Source organism: Rhinolophus sinicus, linkage group LG15 (assembly GCF_036562045.2).
Source record: "Rhinolophus sinicus isolate RSC01 linkage group LG15, ASM3656204v1, whole genome shotgun sequence".
Taxonomy (NCBI): Eukaryota; Metazoa; Chordata; class Mammalia; order Chiroptera; family Rhinolophidae; genus Rhinolophus; species Rhinolophus sinicus.
This window is the reverse complement of record NC_133764.1, coordinates 43,380,688-43,401,344: the sequence shown is the minus strand read 5'-3', so window position 1 is coordinate 43,401,344 and position 20,657 is coordinate 43,380,688. Positions and strand designations below refer to the sequence as shown.

Here is a 20,657-nt window from a genome sequence, read left to right as displayed (position 1 = left end):
ATGGGCCTGCCTTCCCAGGGTGACTGGCCCTGGGAGAGACAGCAGGGATCAGCTCTGTGGTGGCCAGACACGGGGTGGGTGTGCTTCCTGTGGTCTTTCTCACAGCCTCCGCCACAGGGGAAGGCTGGGCCTGGACTGAGGGTGGCCGTGGAGCCGGGGCAGCCTGGTTGGCCGGGGCCGGCCATCCTAACCACCTCAGCCCTGGCTCTGGCTCTACCAGCGGTGTGACCTGGGACCCAGAGGGGCCAGCTCACGACTTTGTCCTTTCTGCAGTGCTAAAGCTGCTGAAGATGGCTGTGGGTATGCGGGCGCTGCTGGACACGGTGATGCAGGCCCTGCCCCAGGTAGCTAGGAGGTGGGAGTGGGCGTGAGGGGTCCTCCAGGGGAGGAGGGGGTACTCTCCAAAGGGGCGGGGGGCTCCGGGAAGCTGGCTGGGAGATCCAGCGGCACCTTTCCCATTTCTTTCCCTCTTTTCCAGGTGGGGAACCTGGGACTTCTCTTCATGTTGTTGTTTTTCATCTTTGCAGCTCTGGGGGTGGAGCTCTTTGGAGACCTGGGTGAGTTGGGGTGGGGAGGGTGCAGGAGCCAGGGCTGGGGACCCAGGGCCTCCTCGACTAACTTGGGCCTCTTTCCCATTCTCTCCTCCAGAGTGTGACGAGACGCACCCCTGTGAGGGCCTGGGCCGGCATGCCACCTTCCGGAACTTTGGCATGGCCTTCTTAACCCTCTTCCGAGTCTCCACAGGTGACAACTGGAATGGCATTATGAAGGTAAGAGCCCCCTGCACTGGGATAGGCCCCAGGGCTGGCTAGGCCCCAAGGAAGCAGGCCTACTTCTTGAGCCAAGATTCCTTGGCAAGATGTGAATACAAGCATGGGTCCTCGTATCCCCCACGCCAGAACACTCTGGAACTCCCTCTCCCTGGGACATGCTCTGACTCACGCTTCCCAGGCCAGTGTCTAATGCTCTTCTGCTCCCAGGACACTGTAGCTCCCTCCTCCTGCCCTTCCTTCTCCTCTTTCAATGCTCGGTGACACCAGTGACCCGATTTCCCATGACGGCTTAGTCCGCTGTCCTCCCAGCCTCACCCCTCTAACCCGCTTCCCCCAGGACACGCTCCGGGACTGTGACCAGGAGTCCACCTGCTACAACACAGTCATCTCCCCCATCTACTTCGTGTCCTTTGTGCTGACGGCCCAGTTTGTGCTGGTCAACGTGGTGATCGCTGTGCTGATGAAGCACCTGGAGGAGAGCAACAAGGAGGCCAAGGAGGAGGCGGAGCTGGAGGCCGAGCTCGAGCTGGAGATGAAGACACTCAGCCCGCAGCCGCACTCGCCACTGGGCAGCCCCTTCCTCTGGCCTGGGGTCGAGGGCCCTGACAGCCCCAAGTCTGGGGCCCCGCATGCCGTGGCCCACACTGGAACGGCCTCCCGCTTCTCCCTGGAGCACCCCACGGTGAGCACACACACACCCCCACTGCAGGGGGGGTGGGAACAGAGATGGGTGGGAAGGGGGGCAGGGGCTTGGTAGGTGGGTGGTGTACAGGGAGCGGGCAGCACAGCAGACCCAAGGGCACCCCCTGGATCCTTCTGCTTCTCCTGCCTGGATGTGGAGGGGCCAGGAGTTCCCTGCCCGTCCCCAGAGATGGCTGCCCGTACTCACTACCCGGGGCTATCTCAACAAGTCGCCAGTATATGTGCTGGCTCATCTATTCCCTTTGCCTCCAGCGTGGCCTGGCCTCCCTTTCCTGGCTCTTAGGTTCAAGGCTAAGTTTTCTGTTTCCTTCCTGTTTCTTTCTTACCCTCGCCCAATTGCCACACCTTTCCTTCCCACCCTCAACCTACCCGATTCCATCTTCCTTTTCCCCAATCTTCTCTTTCCTTCCTTCTCCCTTTCCCTGTGGGCTCTTCTTATCTTCCATCTCCAATCTCTCCTTCCTCTTCCCACCCTTCCCTCTTCCCCACCATCCCCATCCCTCCTCTTTCTCCGTTTCCTTGTTGCTGTGTGTGCATGTGTGTATGTGTGTGTGTGACCTCCTCTTTCTCCCTGTGTCTCTTGCCAATCCCCTGCCACAAACACTTCCCATCACTGCCCCTCTGACCCCGTTCCTCTGACTCTCCGGCTCCCCCTATGGGCTGGTCCTTCCCAGGACAGACAGCTGTTTGACACCATATCCCTGCTGATCCAGGGCTCCCTGGAAGGGGAGCTGAAGCTGATGGACGAGCTGGCGGGCCCGGAGGGCCAGCCCTCTGCCTACCCTCCGGCCAGCAGCCCGGGTGGCTCCGACCCACAGGTTACTGTGCCCGTGCTGTGCCCCCTCCCTTGACCATGCCGGGCTGTGCCATGCTGTGCCTGCTTCTGGGGAGGTGGGGTATTTCCTGCTCATTGGGGACCTGGAGAAAGAACAGCCGTAGGGCCTCAGTTGAGCTTTGGGCTTGGCAGGAGGCAGGCAGGGGTCCCTCAGGCTGATATCAACCTCTGAAACCCATCGTTGGAAGGTAGAGATGCTGAGATTGCACTTCTGAGTGAGAGGACGGATGGAAGAGGGGTTTGGAGAGAGCATTGGTAAGAAAGAACCTGGAAGAGGAGGATGGAGCAGAAGAGCAGTTGGCTGTGGGACCTTAGGGAGTAGAGGAAGTGAGGTGCCAGATCCAGGGGCAAAAGGTCTCTGGGGATAGTGCGGGAGTCTAGGGTACCCACTGAGGGACATGTCTTAGCCCACAGTCTGCTTCTTCTCTGAATACAGTAGCAACCACCACCACCACCACCACCTGGTCCTCTGTTTGGTGGCTTTTTAAGCCATGGAACCCATTGGGCATGATGGGTGCTGTCAGGAGCCAGTGGATTCTGACCTGGTCCCAAGAGGGAATAGAAGACTGGAGACCTTGGTGTGACATAGGACTTGATTTCTTCCCCAAGCCCAGCCCCTTCCCACAGTGTCACATGTTTTTCTCCCCCAGTCCCATTTAAACATAGATCGTCTACTTTCTGGGGTCCTACTCTTCTCCCCTTGTGACCTGTCTGGCTGCCTTTGACCCCCTCCACATGGCAGAACACCCTTCCATCCCCCTCCTAGTTCAGGGGCTACAGGAGACCTGGAGTGTAGGCAAGGAAACAGGTGTCAGCTGGAGATAGAAAAGCCTCGAGTTCCATAGGCCTGTTGGGTAGAGGGGTGGGCAGGCAGTTTCCCAGTGCCTGGGACACCTGTAGCCTGATCCAAAGAAATGGACTGTGATCCTCACGTGGGAAGGGACCTCGCCTCTAGGGTTTCTGACATCTTGTTGGGATTCAGTCTCAGATAGGCTACATGAAACTGGCCATGACCTAGAGTGATCAGTGGGAGAGCGAGGCCTTCCCTAGGCCTCCAATCCTGAAGGAGACTCATGGGGAAAGGTGCTGAGGTAGAAGAGAATGTGATGAGAGGTAATCAGCATAGCCAGCTCATCCGGGAGGGATGGCCCCACTCTCCCGCTGGGTCCTGTAGGCATTGAAGCTCCCCTGCAGATCCCAGGTGACCCAGCCAGATGGTGTGGCAGCCCACCCAGGTGTGCCCAGTTCAGGCTGGCGGGAGGAAAGCATCTCCTAGAACCCAAGCTTGAAAGGATGGGCATGCTGCCAGCAGGCGGAGGAGGGCCCAGGAGGGGAGAAGCCAGAATCTGGGGACATGCCAAATCCTGCCAGGCTTTTGGAAGCAGAGAGAATAGGCAGAAAACAGTCATCAGATTGGCGGCTTTGTCCCCAGCACCCCCCATGCCGCTCTGTCTGTGCTGAGAGCAGAGAGGTGCTTTGCTGGCCTTTCTTCGTTTTTTCTTTTTTTTCTTTTTTCCCCCCCTGGTATCATCTTTATGAGAGTCGAAAGCCCTTCCCCATCCTGCTCCCTCCCTGGGTGTGGTGGTGTGGGAGGGTGCTGTTAAGGTTCCTGGGGTATCTTTAGAATATGTTTCTGTGTCTCCTGCTTTGTCAGTGTTTGCTCTGGCTCTTTGGTGCCTGCCGCAGCCTCTCTGATCAGAGTATGGGTTTGAAGTGGGGTGGAGGAAGGGGGGAAGGGAGGCACTGTCAGTTTACTTGGGAGAAGGGTGGGGAGAGAGGAGGGAGGCCTTTCTCCCTGTGCTTTGTGAAAAGGGGGAAGAGGGGCTCTGTGTACGCGTGTGTGCATTGCATGTGTGTGGTGCACACTAAGAGTGTGCGCTGTCCTGGTTTCTTACGCCTGATCATCTCTCTCCCTGTCTAGATCCCTCTAGCTGAGATGGAGGCTCTGTCTCTGACGTCAGAGATTGTGTCTGAACCATCCTGCTCTCTAGCTCTGACGGATGACTCTTTGCCTGATGACACTCACACACTCTTACTTAGTGCCCTGGAGAGCAATGTACATGCACAGCCCCTCACTGCTCCCCTAGACTCCCCAGGGGCCAGGCTGGCAGCAGGGCTCCAGATCCTTCCCCACCCCTCACTCTGCCACCAGGCCCACACTCTGAGGCACAACCAGCAGGCACTTAGTGCCCCAGGCTTTGCTAAGTCTTGCAGGTCCCCCACTGTGGACAAAGAAACTAGATAAGATTATATTGGGGCCTCCCCCAGAAGGGCCCAGGGGCGGCAGTTGTGAAAGCGTTAATCCAGACAATCAGGAGTGACTCGGCCCAAAAAGAGGTGGCATCAGGCCGCTGACCATAGGGCCCCCCTGGTTGCAGAATCAGTCTCCAAGTTTGGAGCCCTGTGCGAGCCAGCCCTCCCCCTCCTTGCACCCCTCCTTCCCACCTCCCCCCTAACATGAGCCATCCGCTACCATGTAATGGGTGAGAGCCACATCTCTGCTGCCACCACCATGCCCTTCTTCACCTGGGGGCCATCCTTGTCTCCTCTGTCATTGTCCCTGTGTGTCCTTACGTCCTGGGGGGCTTCTTTGTGTTTCGACAGCTTCTCTACCCTTGCCCAAACCCTGGCCACTTCCCACTCTGAGCAGCCCCCTCCTCCTGAGAGTTAAGAGGGCACAGGGTCCCCCTTCCTCACAGCAGGGTTCTGTGTCGACCACAGGCTGGGAGTGCCTAGGGTTCTTGGGGATGGGTGCAAAAGTGGAACCTGGGCGGAGAGGGGAAGCAAAGGATCCAGATTGTCTTCCAACAAAGCCATTTTCAGATCTGGTGGGGCTGCTTAACTGACTGGGCCTGTGTAGGGACAGGAGCCCTACAGCCTCTCTAAGAACTAGGCACAGACAGGGTGATGGAGAAGTCTCTTGGAAAGCAAACTTTTCCTCCCTCTGGCTGGGGTCAAAGGCTGATTACTGCCTTTCTTTGAAACCGATTTTTTAAAAACCCGCCTTAACCCCCAGTCTGTCCTCTAAGGGAGGACCTGAGTCCATAGTACCCAGACCTTAACCCATCCCCACCCTGCCAGAGTCACTGTGTAATTAAAAGGGGAGGGGGGAGACAGGTGGGAGAGCCAGCTGTGACATCCCCTAGTGTTCATGTCATTCGATCCATATTAACCCAGCTCATGCCCAGTGCTGGGTACTAAGGCTGCCTTAAAGAACTGGATGGCGAAACAGCCGCTGCTCTGCAGGCAGTCCCGGCTGCCACTGGGAGGGTCCTCCCCCACTTGCCAATCCCCCCACAGCCCCAGCACAGGGGATTAAAGTTGGGGCAGCTGTTAGCTTTTAATCCTTCATTGTGGTGCTTCAGTCCCTCTCAGTGGGGCCTTGAGAATGCACTCTTGAACCACCTGCAGGGCTGGGGGCTGGGGGCTGCTCTCCCTCCTTTGGACACCTCCTCACCCTTCCACCATCCCCACTGGAAGGCTCCAAGGTGTTGCAGTGTGGATGGTTTTGGGGGGAGGGGCAGGGCCTCCTCCTACCTCCTTCCTCCCTGTGTGTGGAGGGCTCGTCCATATGTCTGCCCTTTCTGCCCGACCACACTCATCCCATTACCCCCTTGTCCGAGAAGGGGATGGGGGCCAGGGCCTTGGGTGGTGGTAGGGCTTTTGGTTTCTGTTGTCCAGCTCTGCCTCAGTTACCCAATCTGGATGCACCCTCTTCCTCCCATCTCCCTCCCCTGTTTCTTTTGCAGATGGAGCCCCACCCAGAGGTGCCTGTCACGCTGGGACCAGACTTGCTGAGTGTGCGAAAGTCTGGGGTCAGCCGAACGCACTCTCTGCCCAATGACAGCTATATGTGCCGAGATGGAAGCACTGCGGAGGGGTCCCTGGGACACAGGGGCTGGGGGCTCCCCAAAGCTCAGTCAGGTACCAGGGGTGGGGGCAGGCCGGCTTGGCTCACACCAGGGATCTCATCCTTGACCTGACCTGGGGGGAGACTGAGCTCAGTCCTGACCTGGGGGGAAATTGAGGCAGCAAATGAGGTCTCTCCAACCTCTGAAGAGCCCCTAGCCTGAAGGGGGCGCCCAGCACCTGCTTGCTGGAGGTGGCTTTCAATCCAGGGTGAGGGTTATGTGGTAAGGGTGGAAGCCCTGATGGGGGAGGGAGAGTGACAGGGAGGGGATTCAGGTGGGAGCTAGACTGGTTGACCCTCCAGCTCTTCTCTCTCATCCTTCCCCCTCCCCTTTGCCCCACAGGCTCCATCCTGTCTGTTCACTCCCAGCCAGCAGACCCCAGCTACATCCTGCAGCTTCCCAAAGATGCACCCCATCTGCTCCAGCCCCACAGTGCTCCCACCTGGGGCACCATCCCCAAACTGCCCCCACCAGGCCGCTCCCCTTTGGCTCAGAGGCCACTTAGGCGCCAGGTGAGCAGGTGTGGAGAGGTAGGCATGGGCCTGGGGGCTGGCCTTTCTGCTGGGAATCCTCGGCTATTGATGATGACCAGGGTTGCCACTTTCATTCTCTTAGCAAACATTTATTGTGTGCCAGTGATGAACCAGACTGGGTACCAGTGACCCAATACCGAGCAAAGCAGAAGTGGTCTGTGCCCTCTTGGCATTTGCACCCCTCCCTTGTTTCACTGAGGTGGCCTGGAGACCAGAGCGGGGCCAGGATTGCCCAGGGACACCTGACAGGTTGGAGGCAGAGCCCAGGTCTCTGCCTCCCTTTCCCCAGCCCAGAGCTGCTTCCCTATTCTCTGTACTTCTAGACCTAGGTAAGGGGTGCGAGGCACATTTTAGGTGTCTCTACCTTTGGCCAAGTCCAGGGCCCACCTTCTGGAGCCCGCACTCCAGGGCCATAAAGCAGAGGCTTATATAGCCTGGTGAGGCTTGTGTGACCCCAGAGGCAAGTCCACAGCCCATGCTATATGTGCTCTTATGTGTGCGCATGGCCACATGAGGACCAGCTCAATCCCACCCGTTTGGGGGAGCAGGCACAGTCATCCATTCTGCAAATATTCACGGAGCAGCCTCTGTGTGCCATGCCCTGGGGACACAGGCGAATGAGACAGCGCCTGCCCTCTGGAGCTCATGGTCTCATAGCGGAGACATACATCCCATCAGAGCGTTGCAGTGGAAGGTCACTGCTGTGAGGCTTATGTGCCTGGTGCAGCAGGGAGCAAAGACGAGGAAGGGGTCCGTCCATTTGACTTGAGGGTAGGCACTGTCAGGCACTACATCACAGAGCACCTGAGCCCATAAAGTTGAGGGGTGCTTCGGGAAAGTATTTAAGGCCAAAGAAACAGCCTATGCAGAGGCTGGGGGGTCTGACAGAGCCAGCTGAGGAGCAGAGCTGGCCCAGTGCTTTCTTGTGTCCCAGGGGCTGGGAGTTGCAGTCTTGGGGGAGGGTTGGGGACGGGGCATGGAAGACAATAGAGGGCAGGCTGCAAGATCATATACTGGGACCCCTGCTTAGCGTGATCTTGCAGCTCCCTGGAGGGGGAGAAGGGGACTATCTGGCTTGATTGATGGGACAGTTCATGGGGGAGAGGAAGCCCCCAAGCTGAGCCCTTCTCCGCCTCCCTCCCCCCATACAGGCAGCAATAAGGACTGACTCCCTGGACGTTCAGGGCCTGGGCAGTAGGGAGGACCTTTTAGAGGTGAGTGGGCCTTCCCCGCCTCTGGCCCGGACCTCCTCCTTCTGGGGCCGCTTGGGTACCCAGGTGCAGCAGCACTCCTGCAGCCAGAGCAAGATCTCGAAGCACACACCCCCGCCAGCTCCCTGCCCAGGCCCAGAGCCCACCTGGGGCAAAGGCCCACCAGAGACCAGAAGCAGCTTACAGCTGGACACGGAGCTGAGCTGGATTTCAGGAGACCTCCTGCCGGTTGGCAGCCAGGAGGAGCCCCCATCCCCACGGGACCTGAAGAAGTGCTACAGTGTGGAGGCCCAGAGCTGCCGACCCCGGCCTGTGTCCTGGCTGGAGGAACAGAGGCGGCACTCCATCGCTGTCAGCTGCCTGGACAGCGGCTCCCAACCCCACCTGGACCCTGGCTCCTCTGGCCTCGGGGCACAGCCTCTTGGGGGACCTGGGAGCCGGCCCAAGAAAAAACTCAGTCCACCCAGTATCTCTATAGACCCCCCAGAGAACCAGGGCACTCGGCCCCCACCCAGTCCTGGTGTCTGCCTCCGGCGGAGGGCTCCATCCAGTGACTCCAAGGAGCTCTTGGCCTCCGGCCCCCCTGACAGCATGGCTGCCTCGTCCCCCCAAAAGAAAGACATGCTGAGTGTCTCTGGTTTATCCTCTGACCCAGCAGACCTGGACCCCTGAGTCCTGTCCCACTCTCCCACTCACCTTTCTCCACTGGGTGCCAAATCCTAGCTCTTCCTCCTGGACTATATTCCTGAAAAAAGTTCTACGTGGGCACCAAGGAGGGGCTCCTCCCTGCCTCAGTGGCACTGGGCACTGGCAAGCAGAATTTCCAGACAGTTGGAAGCAGCAGCCCTGACGACCCTGGCTCCAGGCAGAAAGAGAGGTCCAGTGTAGCTGAGGTTCCCAACACCAGGAGCTGTTGGGAGAAAGCAATACGTTTGTGCAGAATCTCTATGTATATTCTATTTTATTAAATTAATTGAATCTAGTATATGCGGGATGTACGACATTTTGTGACTGAAGAGACTTGTTTCCTTCTACTTTTATGTGTCTCAGAATATTTTTGAGGCGAAGGTGTCTGTCTCTTGGCTATTTTAACCTAAAATAACCAGTCTAGTTATATTCCCTCTTCTTGCAAAGCACAAGCTGGGACCGCGAGTGCATTACAACTATGACGGTGGCCCATCTTCAGCGGAGAGCGAGAACCATTTTGGAAACTGTAATGTAACTTATTTTCTCCTTGAACCTCGTCATCATTTTCTGTAGGAAAAAAAAAAAAAAAGAGAAAAAGAAAAAAGATTTTACAAATGAAATGGAACCTTTTTATATATACATACATACATATCTATATCTATATCTATATAATAAACTAATTTTCCAAAATAAAAAGTTAATCACGGTCCAGAGTAAAAGCAAAACGGACAGTTAGGCATTTCCAGATGGTGTTGGACAGAGATTCCTGGAGAAGAGGAGTGGGTGGTGGGGATAAAAGGGGTCAGAGCTGCCTCTGCGTGTGTATGAAAGAGTGTGTGTGTCTGAGCGTGTGCATGAGTGTGTGTGTGTGTGTGAGAGAGAGAGAGAGAGAGAAAGAGAGAGAGAGAGAACAAATGCCTCTCCCTGGAGGGCTGCAACCCTTGGGCCTCACCTCCCAGGTGCGAGGGAGGAGGGGAGAATCTCCTCTGCAGGGCAGAAGGCTGGGCAGGCAGGATCTACTCCTGCTTCTATCAAAGCTTTATCGCTCCCTCTGAGCCAGGCAGCTCTGTAAATGTGAGTAATTCCAGATTAACTCTTATTTCTGCTGACAGCTATCAGCCGCACATTGAAAGCTGGAAATTGGCATAATGAAGCTGTTTTAGTTAATGGGGCTGACTGAGGCTGGGGGACGCCGCCTCAGCTGCTGAGATCCGATCCCTGGGTTGGTGGGGGAGGGGGCCGGCGCTTCTAGGTTTTCCATTCCCAGGCTTCAGCTCGGGTGACCTGAGCGGTCTGGGCTTCGGCCTCCCGCTTTGTTGGGGGTGGGGGCTGCTGACGGCACTGCAGGCACTGGCCCATTGGGGCTGAGCTGCCAGTGGGATTAAACTACCAGTGGACTGCTCCCTCCCGAGATGGAGGGGGCCTGGCCCAGGTGTCTAGAGGCAGCCTTCCCGTGGAGTTGATAGGGTAGGGAAGCCAGGCTGCTGAGTGGGGAGTCGACCCCCTGGGGGGTGATGAATGGGCACCATCAAGGTGTTTACACGGCCTGCTGCTGCCTGCCCTGTGGGAGCTCGCAGGGAGGAGGGAGGGCGAGGAGGGGGAGGGGCCAGTGGCGTGGCCCAGAGCCTCCTTTCTGGCGCTACCATAGGCAATGTTGTCTTATCTGAAACCCTGGTGCCAAGAGGCGGCACGGACTACAGGCTCAACCAGCCTGTTCCCTGCCAACCACCCCAAACAGCCACCCCAACCCCACTCCCTTGAACAGGCCCAGCGCCTTCAAACCCCAGATTTCTTTCAACCTTAATGGCAGCGGGCAGCCCTCACACCTGAGAACTGGGGCTTGTGGGGGGGGGGGGAGTGTGGGGGGGGGGAGGGATGCCAGACTGCTGGATGATGGACCTGGAGGCTTTTTCCGACCTGTGTTTCCTAAGCTGGTGAAACCTTTTCTAATTGCTCTTTTGGACAAAAATGACACCACTCCTTGAAGCAAACACCTGGTTTGATCCTTTTGGGTATGCAATAATGTCAATTTCTTTTTCCTCTGTCCTCCTTGGGTGGGGAGAGGGGGGTGCTTATAGAGCTGCCTTGTTGTTGTTTTTTTAAGCAAAACTGTACAAAATTCCTAGAGTTTTATCACCTAGGCCTGCAGATTAAGCTTTTATATTTTTATAAAATTCTGTAGCTGTCTATTCCGTAGCGAGGGTGGGGGATTTGGGAAGGGGGCTCTGGGCCTTTTTTTCTTCTAATTGTTGGTGGATTCTGGGGCCAAGATAAAGCTGGAGAGCTAAATTACTACCTCCCCTCCATCCCAGCCCCCCCCCCCCCACCGCCCAGGACCCTCCAGAGTCAGTGGATATATGGGGGGAGGAAATTGTGGCTTCTCTCCCAACAATGTAAAATCTTTATCAATGATGGAAACTGTTGTGTCCCATTACAGGGGTTTTGAAATGGAAATAATGATGCTACTGAAACTTAGCAGCAGTAATAATAACGGTGATGCTAGCCTCTTGCTGCTTGTCTGAATGGTTATTGGATCCTGCTCCAGGATACATCGGGGTGGGGAGTAGGTAGAAGGGTCTAAGGCTGGGGTGGAAAGGGGCTGGTGGAGGCAACTGGTCTTGGATTAGGGCCTCCAGGGGCAGAGTTGGAACTGGCCAGGAACTAAAGGGATTTGGGGGCTTTTGGAAGTTAGAACACCTACCCTGGCACTTCCAGTCTCAGCTTTCTCTTTGGGGGTTCAAAGAAAATTGTGTCAAGAACTTCAGGCCGGCATGTCGGGCTTGGCTGCTTCTGCTTCCTCTACCACAAGACTCCAGAAAAAGGTCTGTCTGGGGGTGGGGGGACTAGGAGGAGGAGTGAGCTGAGCTGGTGCTAAAAACAAATCTGAGGCTCATCTGCAGTCTCTCACTCACTCCTTGCAACACCCTAGCCAGGGACATATCATCGCTCTCATTTTTCCATGAGGCTCTTGAGGTTAAGTGACTTGCCCAAGGTCACACAGCCAGGTAATGGCAGAGTTGGGATTTCATCCTAGGTCTGGCCAACCTCCAGCTCATTGGCTTCACGCTGCCCTAGCCTTTTCTCATAGTGCAAGGAATCCTGCTCACAAAGTGATTTGCCAGGATGGCCTTTTCCAAAGTAGTCCCATTTGTGTTCACAGAAAGGTACAGGCCAGCTCCCAGCTTGGCATACTCAGAGGCTTAGAGAAGCCCACAGCTCTCCACCTTGCATGGGGAGATTCAATTACAAGAGAAGGTGTCCCTCAGCTCTAGGGACACCCCAATGGCTGGCCAAGACTGGTTCTGCAATCACCCAGTTTCCCAGGAACCACCTTTCCCTGATATCCCAGAGCACCTGCTCTCCTCCTCTTCCTCCCACTCCCTTGCCTCTTCCTGTCCTCTCCCCCTGCCCCACCCAGACCTCTCCCACTTTCCAAACAGCCTTTGCCTCCATCATCCTGGTCCCCACCCATCACAGCCCCATACCCCACGGCCTCCTGTCCACTCTCCTGGGCCAATTGATCAGCCCGACCTGTGGGGCTGGCTACAGCAGTGCAGTGAAAACATCAAACACCAGGTGGCAGCATAAGGCACCTTCACCGGGCTCCACCCCAGTGCCCCCTCTGCAGAGAGACCAATCCAGTGAGAGGACAGACGCTGATGGCCACTTTCTATGGGCAGGTGCCCTGCATCACACCCCTGTCAAAGGAGAAAATGGGCTCGCAGGGCCCAATGAAGGACCTGTCTGTGTGTAGGGAAGACGCCTTCGGAGCATTGAGCCATGGTGCCCAGGGATCCTTGCCTGAGGCCCGTGAACTAGGACTAATTCAGGACAGTGGTTGCCAGGAGGGAATTAACTGTCAAAAAATAGTTTAGTTGTGAGCTGAAGCCCTGCTTTGAGGGCACAGAAGGGCAGGTCGAGGAGGTGGCAGCTCCAGTGAATGGCCAGGCAGGAATTCTGCCAGGGAACTTTGGAAGTCTGTGTGTCTTAGCCCTGGTCCAGGTGTGGGAACTGCTGACTGTAGCCCATGGAGCTAATTAATTCTTCTTGTCTTGAAGATTCGTGAATCGAGCACAGCAGCCAATGCTCACATGCATGCCAAATCTGATCAAGTGCAGGGTGGAGACAGAAGGGCAGCTTTGCTGAGGCCAAGAGTAGGGCCAGTGTGGCCCTCACCAGGCTGGGGTCTGGAGGAAACAGGAGAGAAAGGTTGAGCCCAGAGTTTGGGAGCTGGAGGCTGGTTTGGAGGTGCTCCAGGCCTTCAAAGAGCCAAAAGGGGCTCAAAGGAATCGGGCAGTGAGCAGAGGGGAGAGCTAGCATCCTGTCTTTGCTATTTCACACTCTTCCCCCTGTCATGTCATTTCCCACCTGACTCTCCCCATTTGCAGCATTTCCTATCCCTGGATCTCCCTGTCCCTGCCTTGCTCTGCTTTCTTCTCTCTGCTGTCATTCCTACTGGGAACTGTACCTTGCAATTATCTTATCTTTCCAGCTCCCTGCCAGGAAATCCCCGATGCTGGGTTCCCCTGGGATGCTCACTGGCAGGAGAGGCACAGCTCATGCTCTGTCCAACCTTCCTGGAGATGCAGGCAGTTGGGGAGAGAGGTTGGGGCTGGGGCCACTCAAGCTGGGGGAGGTTCAGTCCCCCTCTCTGCTGCAGCCCAACCCACTGCTTTTTACCGCTCACCTCAGGAGCCTTGAGTGGAAACATCTTGGTTGTAAAAACTAAAAAGCAGAGTAGACACTGCCCACTGCTGGGACTGTGCCTAATGGACTGCAGCCTTGTTACCTATGACCTCTTGTTAGGACATGAGATATTTGTTTAGTTAGTCAACAAATATTTCCTGAGGATCAACTTTGCCAGGCACTGTCCTGGGTGCTGAGGATACAGCCAAAAACGAGACTTGGTCCCTATCCTTAATCTGTCTACTCTTCTGGGGGAGGTGAGCGAGACAATCAGTGCATACAACACAAGGAGGGAAGGCTATGCAGAGGAATGGTCCCTAGCCCAGAATTTCAGTGGTGGAGGTTTAAGGAAGGCTTGGGGGTAGAGGGGAGGTTTCAGTGAAATCTTCAAGGATGAATAGCGTTTGCCAGGTACAGAAAGGAAGGTGAGGCATAGGGGGGAGAGTAGCCCAAATAACCTTCAAGGTGGGAGGGGGGCATAAGTGCAACAGCTGAGGATATAGGAAATGCATCCTGCCAGGGAGGCTGCATGGCAACAGCTGGCATTCAGGAGATGTGGAGCTCATCCTGCCTCTGCCATGACAAGACATCTCCAGGCCTCAATGTCCTTGCTCTGGTGAGAACAACCCAAACCATAATATCCTTGGAATATTGTGGTTATTATTCAAGGGCTGTGTGGAAGGGGCCACATTCCATGCGGGGCCAGGAAGGGCAAACTCTAAGTGCCTCAAGAGAGATGGGAGAAGGCGAGGCTTGCCCAGCGCTCCCACCCATGGCCACCAGCTTGAGAGGGGCTCTACAATGGCAACATGAGAAGGCTGGGGCCAAAGGAAATGGTGCTGCAGCCTCAATGCTGAAGACAGAACCCAAGGGCCTGGCCCCAAGCTAGAGTCCTAACCATTGGATAGCCTAGCCAGCTCCGAGGCTAGTGTCTTGACTGGGAGCCTTGGCTGGTCTTGGGCTCCCCATTTCAGGATGGAGAACTGCTTGGGGAGCTCACTTCCCGAATGTCCCTGAAGGAAGTCCCCGGCTTCCTAAGCCCTTAGCCAGCCTTAGGCACCGGGTTCTTTGGTGCCTTAGAGAAGGAATAGGAGAGGAGAGGCTGGAGAGGCTGATGCATAGACCAAGGTGAAAACACCGGGGCAGGAGGTGCTGGTGAAACCAAGACCAGAGTTAGGGGAAGGGTTGGAGGACAATTCCCAGCTGCTCGGGCCGTAGAAACCAGGCTGGGAATGATATTAGATGGCATCTTGTCCAAGTTGCTCAACAAACTGAGTCCTAGAGACATCAAGGGGCTTGTTGAGGTCACACAGTATACAAAAGGCACTGCCCAAGGCATGGATGGGGATTAAAGGTGACTCAGTGGATCCCTGCCCTTGGGGACCTCTCAGACTGGTAGGGAAGACAGACTCTTCACAACTAAATATAACCCAAGGCATACTGTGGCAAGAGTATGAAACCTCTATAAAGTCTTTGGCTCAGCAATGGGGGGTGAAGGGTGTGAGTCATGTGAGTGGAGGGGAGTAGGGCAGACAAAAGGCTGAGAAGACTTGCCAAGTGGAGGGGAGAAGCACCTGTCCCACTGCCTGGGAAGGGGGTGCCTTGTCCCCCTGCTCCCATGCTGCACCCCATTCGGGCTCCTATCTCTGTTCTGATAACCCATGGCTGAAGACACTTCCTTTTGGAGACTTCCTGCCTGCCCAGAGAAAAAGGTGGTGGCTGGCTGCTATGCTATCTTGCTGGTGTCTGCCCATGCCTGCTGCTGAGAACAAGTGCCAGGGAAGGGATGACCAGGGTGAACTTGGGCAGACCCTGCAGACAGAGACAAGGTTGGGGAGGTGAGGGCAGGGGAGAGAGAGACCAGGAGGAACAGCTGTGGGGGTGGGTGGTTGGCATTTCTTCTCAGCCCCTAGAAGGGATGGTGAAGTGGCTTTTTGGAATTTTGTTAAGGAAGAGAGTGTGACTGGGGGAGTGAGAGATGGAGGGAGGGATGGAACCCAGAGTGGCCAAGCTGGGGCAAGCAGGAGAAGGAGGTCACTGACCCCAAACCCATTTTACAGATAGGGAATGTAGAAACTCAGCTTTAGGAGGAGGGTGCTAAGGTGACGCTCTTCCTGGGTCCTTAACTGCCCATCCCCCATCCTGACCAGGCTGAAGTGGAGGAAATTAGCACATGTTGGGTGCCTACTAAGTGTGCCCGCAATATGCTTGATGTTTTACATACCTTTCCCATTTAATCCTCAAAGTAACTCTACGGAGGGAGATACGGTGATTATCCCTGTGTCACAGAAGTGAAAGTAAAGGCACAGATTGGCACTGAAGCAACACCCACAAGCTCAGGGAGCCACAGAACCTCAGGAAGGCAGCAATTTAAGGTAATCATAAGAAGCCACCATCTGGATGATGCTGGGCCACCCGCCCCGCCCCCTCTCCTCCGGTATGTGTACACATGAACATTACGTGTGGGTGTCTGCCAGTTCTCTCGCAACTTCTGGGGAGGGGTGGACTTCCGGATTGTCTGGGTACACAAACTTTTCCCATCTCTCAGATAAGGAGACTGAGCTCCAGAGATGAACTTTTCAAGGATCTATTCCCTGAGGGAATGGGTACCGCTCCTGGTCCCCTTGACTCATGGGCCCCCCGCAGAGTTGCGCGCAGTGGGAGCGGGTATGAGACCCTTGGAAACATATCCTGCTCGGGTCCTATCAGCCTCAGTATCTGGAGAAGCATCCCTTCTGCGCGTCTCAGTGGCCACTCGAAGGGGCTGTCACTGTGTTAATGGCTCCCTACTCCTGTCCCAAAGTCCCTCCCAGTGCCGCAGCTCCTGGGAAGCTCTGTCGTAATCGCCGGGACACGAGAATTCGTCCCAAAGGGCCTTGGGGTAGGGCTCGGCAGGGCGGGCGGGGCGGAGCGCCAGGCGGAGGAGGTTCCAAGAGCCCGTTGCCGTCCCGGGCTGGGTTGGGACCACACTCGCCTTCCTCGCTGCCGCGCCTTGCCCCCATGGACACCCTGTGCGGCTCCAAGTTTTGGGTAAGGAGGGGTCCTGGAGCAGAGGGCGCGCACCGGCGAGCCCGGGAGACGGCCCCGGGGAGGGGGCAATTCAACGCCGGGAGGGCGTCTGAGCGTGCCACCTAGAGCCAGGTCCCTCACGACCTGCCCTGCCCTCCCCCGTCTCGTGGAGAAGCTGGGAAAGAGAGGCAGTAGGTTCCCGCGGGCGCAGTGGGTGGAGTCCTGGAATCCAAGGTGCCCCTACTTGCCTCCTCGCCCCAGTCCCTGACCGCAGGGTGCAGAAGGGGCATTTCCCCACTATCCAGGGTCCTGATGACCCTGGGCTAGGGCTCAGTTGCGCACCCCCACAGCGCCCCGTGGCCCAGGGCATCCAGAGCTGCTGTTCAACCAGGTACTTTGGGAGGTTGGCTCTACAGGGCTTTGCCCTTCTTGGAAAGGGTTCCTGCCACCTTCTTTTCTGGGGGCAAGAGCCACGGAAGAGCAGGTGGTCCTCAATGGCCTGGCCTCAGGAGGAAAAGGCAGGTCCTTACAGGTACAGAATCCCAGGATTTCCTGGTCCATCTCTCTCCTTCTACAGTTGGGGAAAAGGAGGCCCAGAGAAGGGAAGGGACTTGCCCAAGTCACCTAGTTAGAAGACAGGAGAACTGGAGTAGAAAAGCAGGTCTTTTGACTGACTTCCAAACCCCTTTCTAAGACATCAGGCTGCTGACTCCAGCCACCCAGCGTAGCTCAGGTGCATTAAGCATAGATGGCCCAAGGGCTTCCTTACAGTTTTCAAAACCCACTCACAGCAGCTCCCTTGATCTTCATTGTAGCTCTGGGAGGCAAGTAGTAGTGTGTCTCCATGTTATCGATGGGCTCAGATTTAAAGGGCTTGTCTGTGGGCATCCAAGGGATGCCCAGTAAGCTAGCTCCAAATCCAGGGCCTCTGGGGGCAGCCGGATGGCTCATTTGGTTAGAGCAAAACTCTCAATAACAAGATTGCTAGTTCAATTCCCGCATGGGATGGTGGGCTGCGCCCCCTGCAACTAAGATTGAAAGAAAAAAGAAAAAAAATTCCGGGGCCTCTGAATCCCAGTCTCTAAACCTTTTTCCCATGTCGAGTATTTGTACATATGTGTCCAGTGTGTGTTACCTATGGGTGTGTGTTTGTGTGGGTGTGCGTTATAAGCATGTGTATACAGTCAGGAACCCCACTTGTGGGCTGTTTGGGATGGGCTGTGGGGGTTACATGGATTTTTTAAACTTGGGGCAACGGCAAACCTGTGAAAAAGTACCTTTGGGGAATCTTTTTCACTGGGTCACTAAAGGGTAATCAGAGATGGTGCAACTTCTTTGCAGCTATCCTTGTGTAGCCCCATAGGAATCCCATCTGTCATCCAGCCTGGACAGATCACTTGTCACTGGAGTCTGGAGGTAGCACAACTGACGCTTGAACAACGCAGGGGTTAGTGGTGCCAACCACCCGTGCAGTCGAAAGCCACATAACTTAAGTTGGCCTTTTTCATACGTGGAATCCCAACCGTCAGTTGACCCTCAAATAGTGTGGGTTTGAACTGTGCCAGACAATTGAACTCAATGGGTCAGTTGAGCTGAGTGTGTCCATTTAAAAAAATCTGTGTATAAGTAGACCCGTGAAGTTCAAACCAGCATTGTTCAAGGGTCAGCTATGTTTCTTTTCACTGCCCACTTGTGCCTGGCTGGTGTGGCTGTGTCATGGTCGTGCTGTCTGGGATGGACAGGCAGAAGACTTACAAATCACAGGGGCAGATGTGTCCAAACCTTAAGTGCGAGGGCCCCCTGACCCTGGGTGGACAGTTAACCGTGAAACTTAGGACTGTACAGAGACAGGCTTTAAGGAACTTGGAGCTGGGATACTCAGGCCTCCCTTCTTATTCCAAGTTTAGAGTAATCCTTTGGCTCTACCCTCCCATGATATTGGGGAACCCAAGAGTGTCAGAGCTTGGGGACTTGGAGCAGCTGGCCTAGCCCATCATTGTAGAGTTGGGGAAACTGAGGGCGAGGGAGGGAATGGACTTGTCAACGTCACACAGCAATCATTTGCAGCGTGCTGGACTGGGAAGCAGGACCCCTGCAATGTGGTTGCAACTTTGCCATTGCCTGACTGTGCTCTATTGAGCTTCTTGTCCCCCTTGTTCCTGAATGTCCTGTGACTTATGAGTTATGTATACCTTCTATGAGGACCTCAGGGTGCATGGGAGTCAGTGCATCTGTGTTAGGTCCAAGGGATGAATTCCATGTGGGGTGTCTGCTTGGATACTCATAGGACAAGGAAATTGACTACTCCTCTTCCTTTACCCCAATTTTCATTATCTTCTTGGCTCCTGAATGCTGTTCTAGGCTGCACCCAGTGTGGTGGGGAGAAAGCAGGAAGGTTCCCAGCCCATCCTCCGAGGGTTTGCAGAGCTGAGACAGGGAGGATCTGAGGCCAGGAGGCTAGAGCTGTAGCCTCAGCTCTAGCTGTTACCCAAAAGACCTGGAGCTCTCGGCTACTTATTTTATGTTGTGCTAGTTTGCATCTCATTTGCACTGTGTAGTAAATTATTCAGGTATACCTGCCCTGAACCTTTTATCATAGGGGTCTATGGGTGACCTACCTTGTGGGAGGTAGTTCAGGGCAGCCAGAAAGTACCTGAGCCGGAAGTGAAAAGGTGGGGAGTGAAAAGGTCGGGGTGGGGGTGGACATGATTCAGGCCCCTCTGAGCCACTTGTTTATGAAGCATTTTCACTAGCTTATCCTCACAGCCTCAGTTTCTCCACTTGAGAAATAGGAAAATAACCCATCTCCTAATCACCTCACAAGATTCTTGCGGCGATCAAATGCGACAGGGAATGTGAAGTGATTTTGAGAACTGAAAAACTCTCTATGGGTGACAAGTTGTGATATTCCTGGGAAGAGGAATGAAGAGAATAAAAATGAGGTTAGAAGAGGGTGTTAGATTTGGCAAGACCTACAAGAAAGTGGCTGGCAGAGCCATTAGGCCATGGGCTTCCTTTCCAGCTATTTGCTGGGGATTTTGTGGCAAAATCCATTAGCCTCAGCCCCAGATGAATCTGAGGGTAGCAGACTCAAGGGGACCCATGACCCCTGGACATTCGCACACACACCATGCACTAAGTGAATGGTTTATCTGTTTGTTTAAATTTCTCTCACCTCTACCTACTTTTGGGCAGATAACCAACATTTCTGATTGAGCCTTGCTAGTTTCCATAGATATAAATTCCAAAAGAATGCACTGTGATCAAACTGCCTAGGGCTCATGAAGCCAGAGATGCCTCTAGAACAAAGGAGGTGGAGTGTCCCTTTGCTGTGCCTCTTTGTCCCCCACCTGGAAGATTGCTCTCTGTTCTGAACAGCACCCAGGTGGTGAAGAGAGTGCATGGAGAAGGGCCTGGGGCTTTTTACCCTCATGAGGTCTTGACCTATATGCAGAATCAGTCTTGATCTGATGGCTCCAAGAAGCTCTTGGGAGGCTGATGAGGGCTCAGGAACCCGAAGGTCCTGACCACGAGAGCTGTCCAAAGATGGTGCTGATTGCCTGATAGGTAGTGAGCTCCCCGTCGCTGGGGGTGTACAAGCACATGGTTAGTGACCACTTGGTGGGTATGCAGGAGAGAGGATTCAAGCCAAGGAAGGTGTTGGGGTACCACCCTGAAATTCTGTGACTAACTGGAAAGAGGGAAGATGTGGCCAATAGGAGATTGGCTGGTTCCTCCTCTGAGATTTCCAGATCTCCCTTTCCCTGGCTCTCTCCCCACTTTAGACATGGAGTTTACTTAGTAGCAGCTTTGGTAAAGGCCTATGGGTTTTTCACTGGTTACCCACCCTAGGGAGGGAGTGGAACTCTAGTTCCTCAGGGGCTCAGCTTCCTGTGTCTCCTGCTCTGTTCTAACTAGTCCTATGCTGTCACTCACTAGCTGTGTGACTTTGGGCAAATCACTCATCTGTCTCTGGGCTGCAGCTGGATTTAGGTGTCTCTGGGGCTCCCTTCAGGTCTAGTAGCCCAGTGCTGACCCTGGGACTCAGCCTCAGGCCATGAGTAGGGCCCTCCAAAATTTTGGGCTTCTGGGTATCATGGTCTTTCCAGGCTTCCTCCTGGATTGCTGCCTAGACTGAGTAGGTGGTCACTTGCACAAAACTCTGATTTCACTGAACTTTGACTCTCAAAGATTGTGACACATGAAGCTGTGGGGAACTGGTAGAGGCAGGGCCCCAGAGGTAGGCAGGTGGGCACCAAAGCTCCCCACCTCAGAAACCCAGTCTTCCCTGCCATGCCAGGGTCCCTAGA

The 20,657-nt window shown here is 55.1% G+C and overlaps 2 protein-coding genes across 17 annotated transcripts in view; both read left to right on the top strand.

Annotated features, from left to right (window-relative positions):
* The window catches only part of CACNA1G (calcium voltage-gated channel subunit alpha1 G), a 63,918-nt gene extending 54,970 nt beyond the window's left edge, over positions 1-8,948 (top strand). For 7 of the 15 annotated variants that reach the window (XM_019730952.2, XM_019730953.2, XM_074320271.1 and 4 more), the window contains 9 exons: positions 274-344; positions 479-557; positions 649-770; positions 1,111-1,455; positions 2,150-2,293; positions 4,232-4,366; positions 6,060-6,234; positions 6,564-6,733; positions 7,906-8,948. In XM_019730952.2, the coding sequence (XP_019586511.2) occupies positions 274-344; positions 479-557; positions 649-770; positions 1,111-1,455; positions 2,150-2,293; positions 4,232-4,366; positions 6,060-6,234; positions 6,564-6,733; positions 7,906-8,637 (1,973 nt within the window). In that variant the 3' untranslated portion in view covers positions 8,638-8,948. The remainder of the gene's footprint in view (positions 1-273; positions 345-478; positions 558-648; positions 771-1,110; positions 1,456-2,149; positions 2,294-4,231; positions 4,367-6,059; positions 6,235-6,563; positions 6,734-7,905) is intronic. The other 8 variants (XM_019730970.2, XM_019730968.2, XM_019730969.2 and 5 more) reach the window with 2 other exon arrangements.
* Positions 8,949-16,231: 7,283 nt separating this feature from the next.
* The window catches only part of ABCC3 (ATP binding cassette subfamily C member 3), a 39,427-nt gene continuing 35,001 nt past the window's right edge, over positions 16,232-20,657 (top strand). The window contains exon 1 of one of the 2 annotated variants that reach the window (XM_019730971.2): positions 16,232-16,368. In XM_019730971.2, the coding sequence (XP_019586530.2) occupies positions 16,339-16,368 (30 nt within the window). In that variant the 5' untranslated portion in view covers positions 16,232-16,338. The remainder of the gene's footprint in view (positions 16,369-20,657) is intronic. The other variant, XM_074320016.1, reaches the window with a different exon arrangement.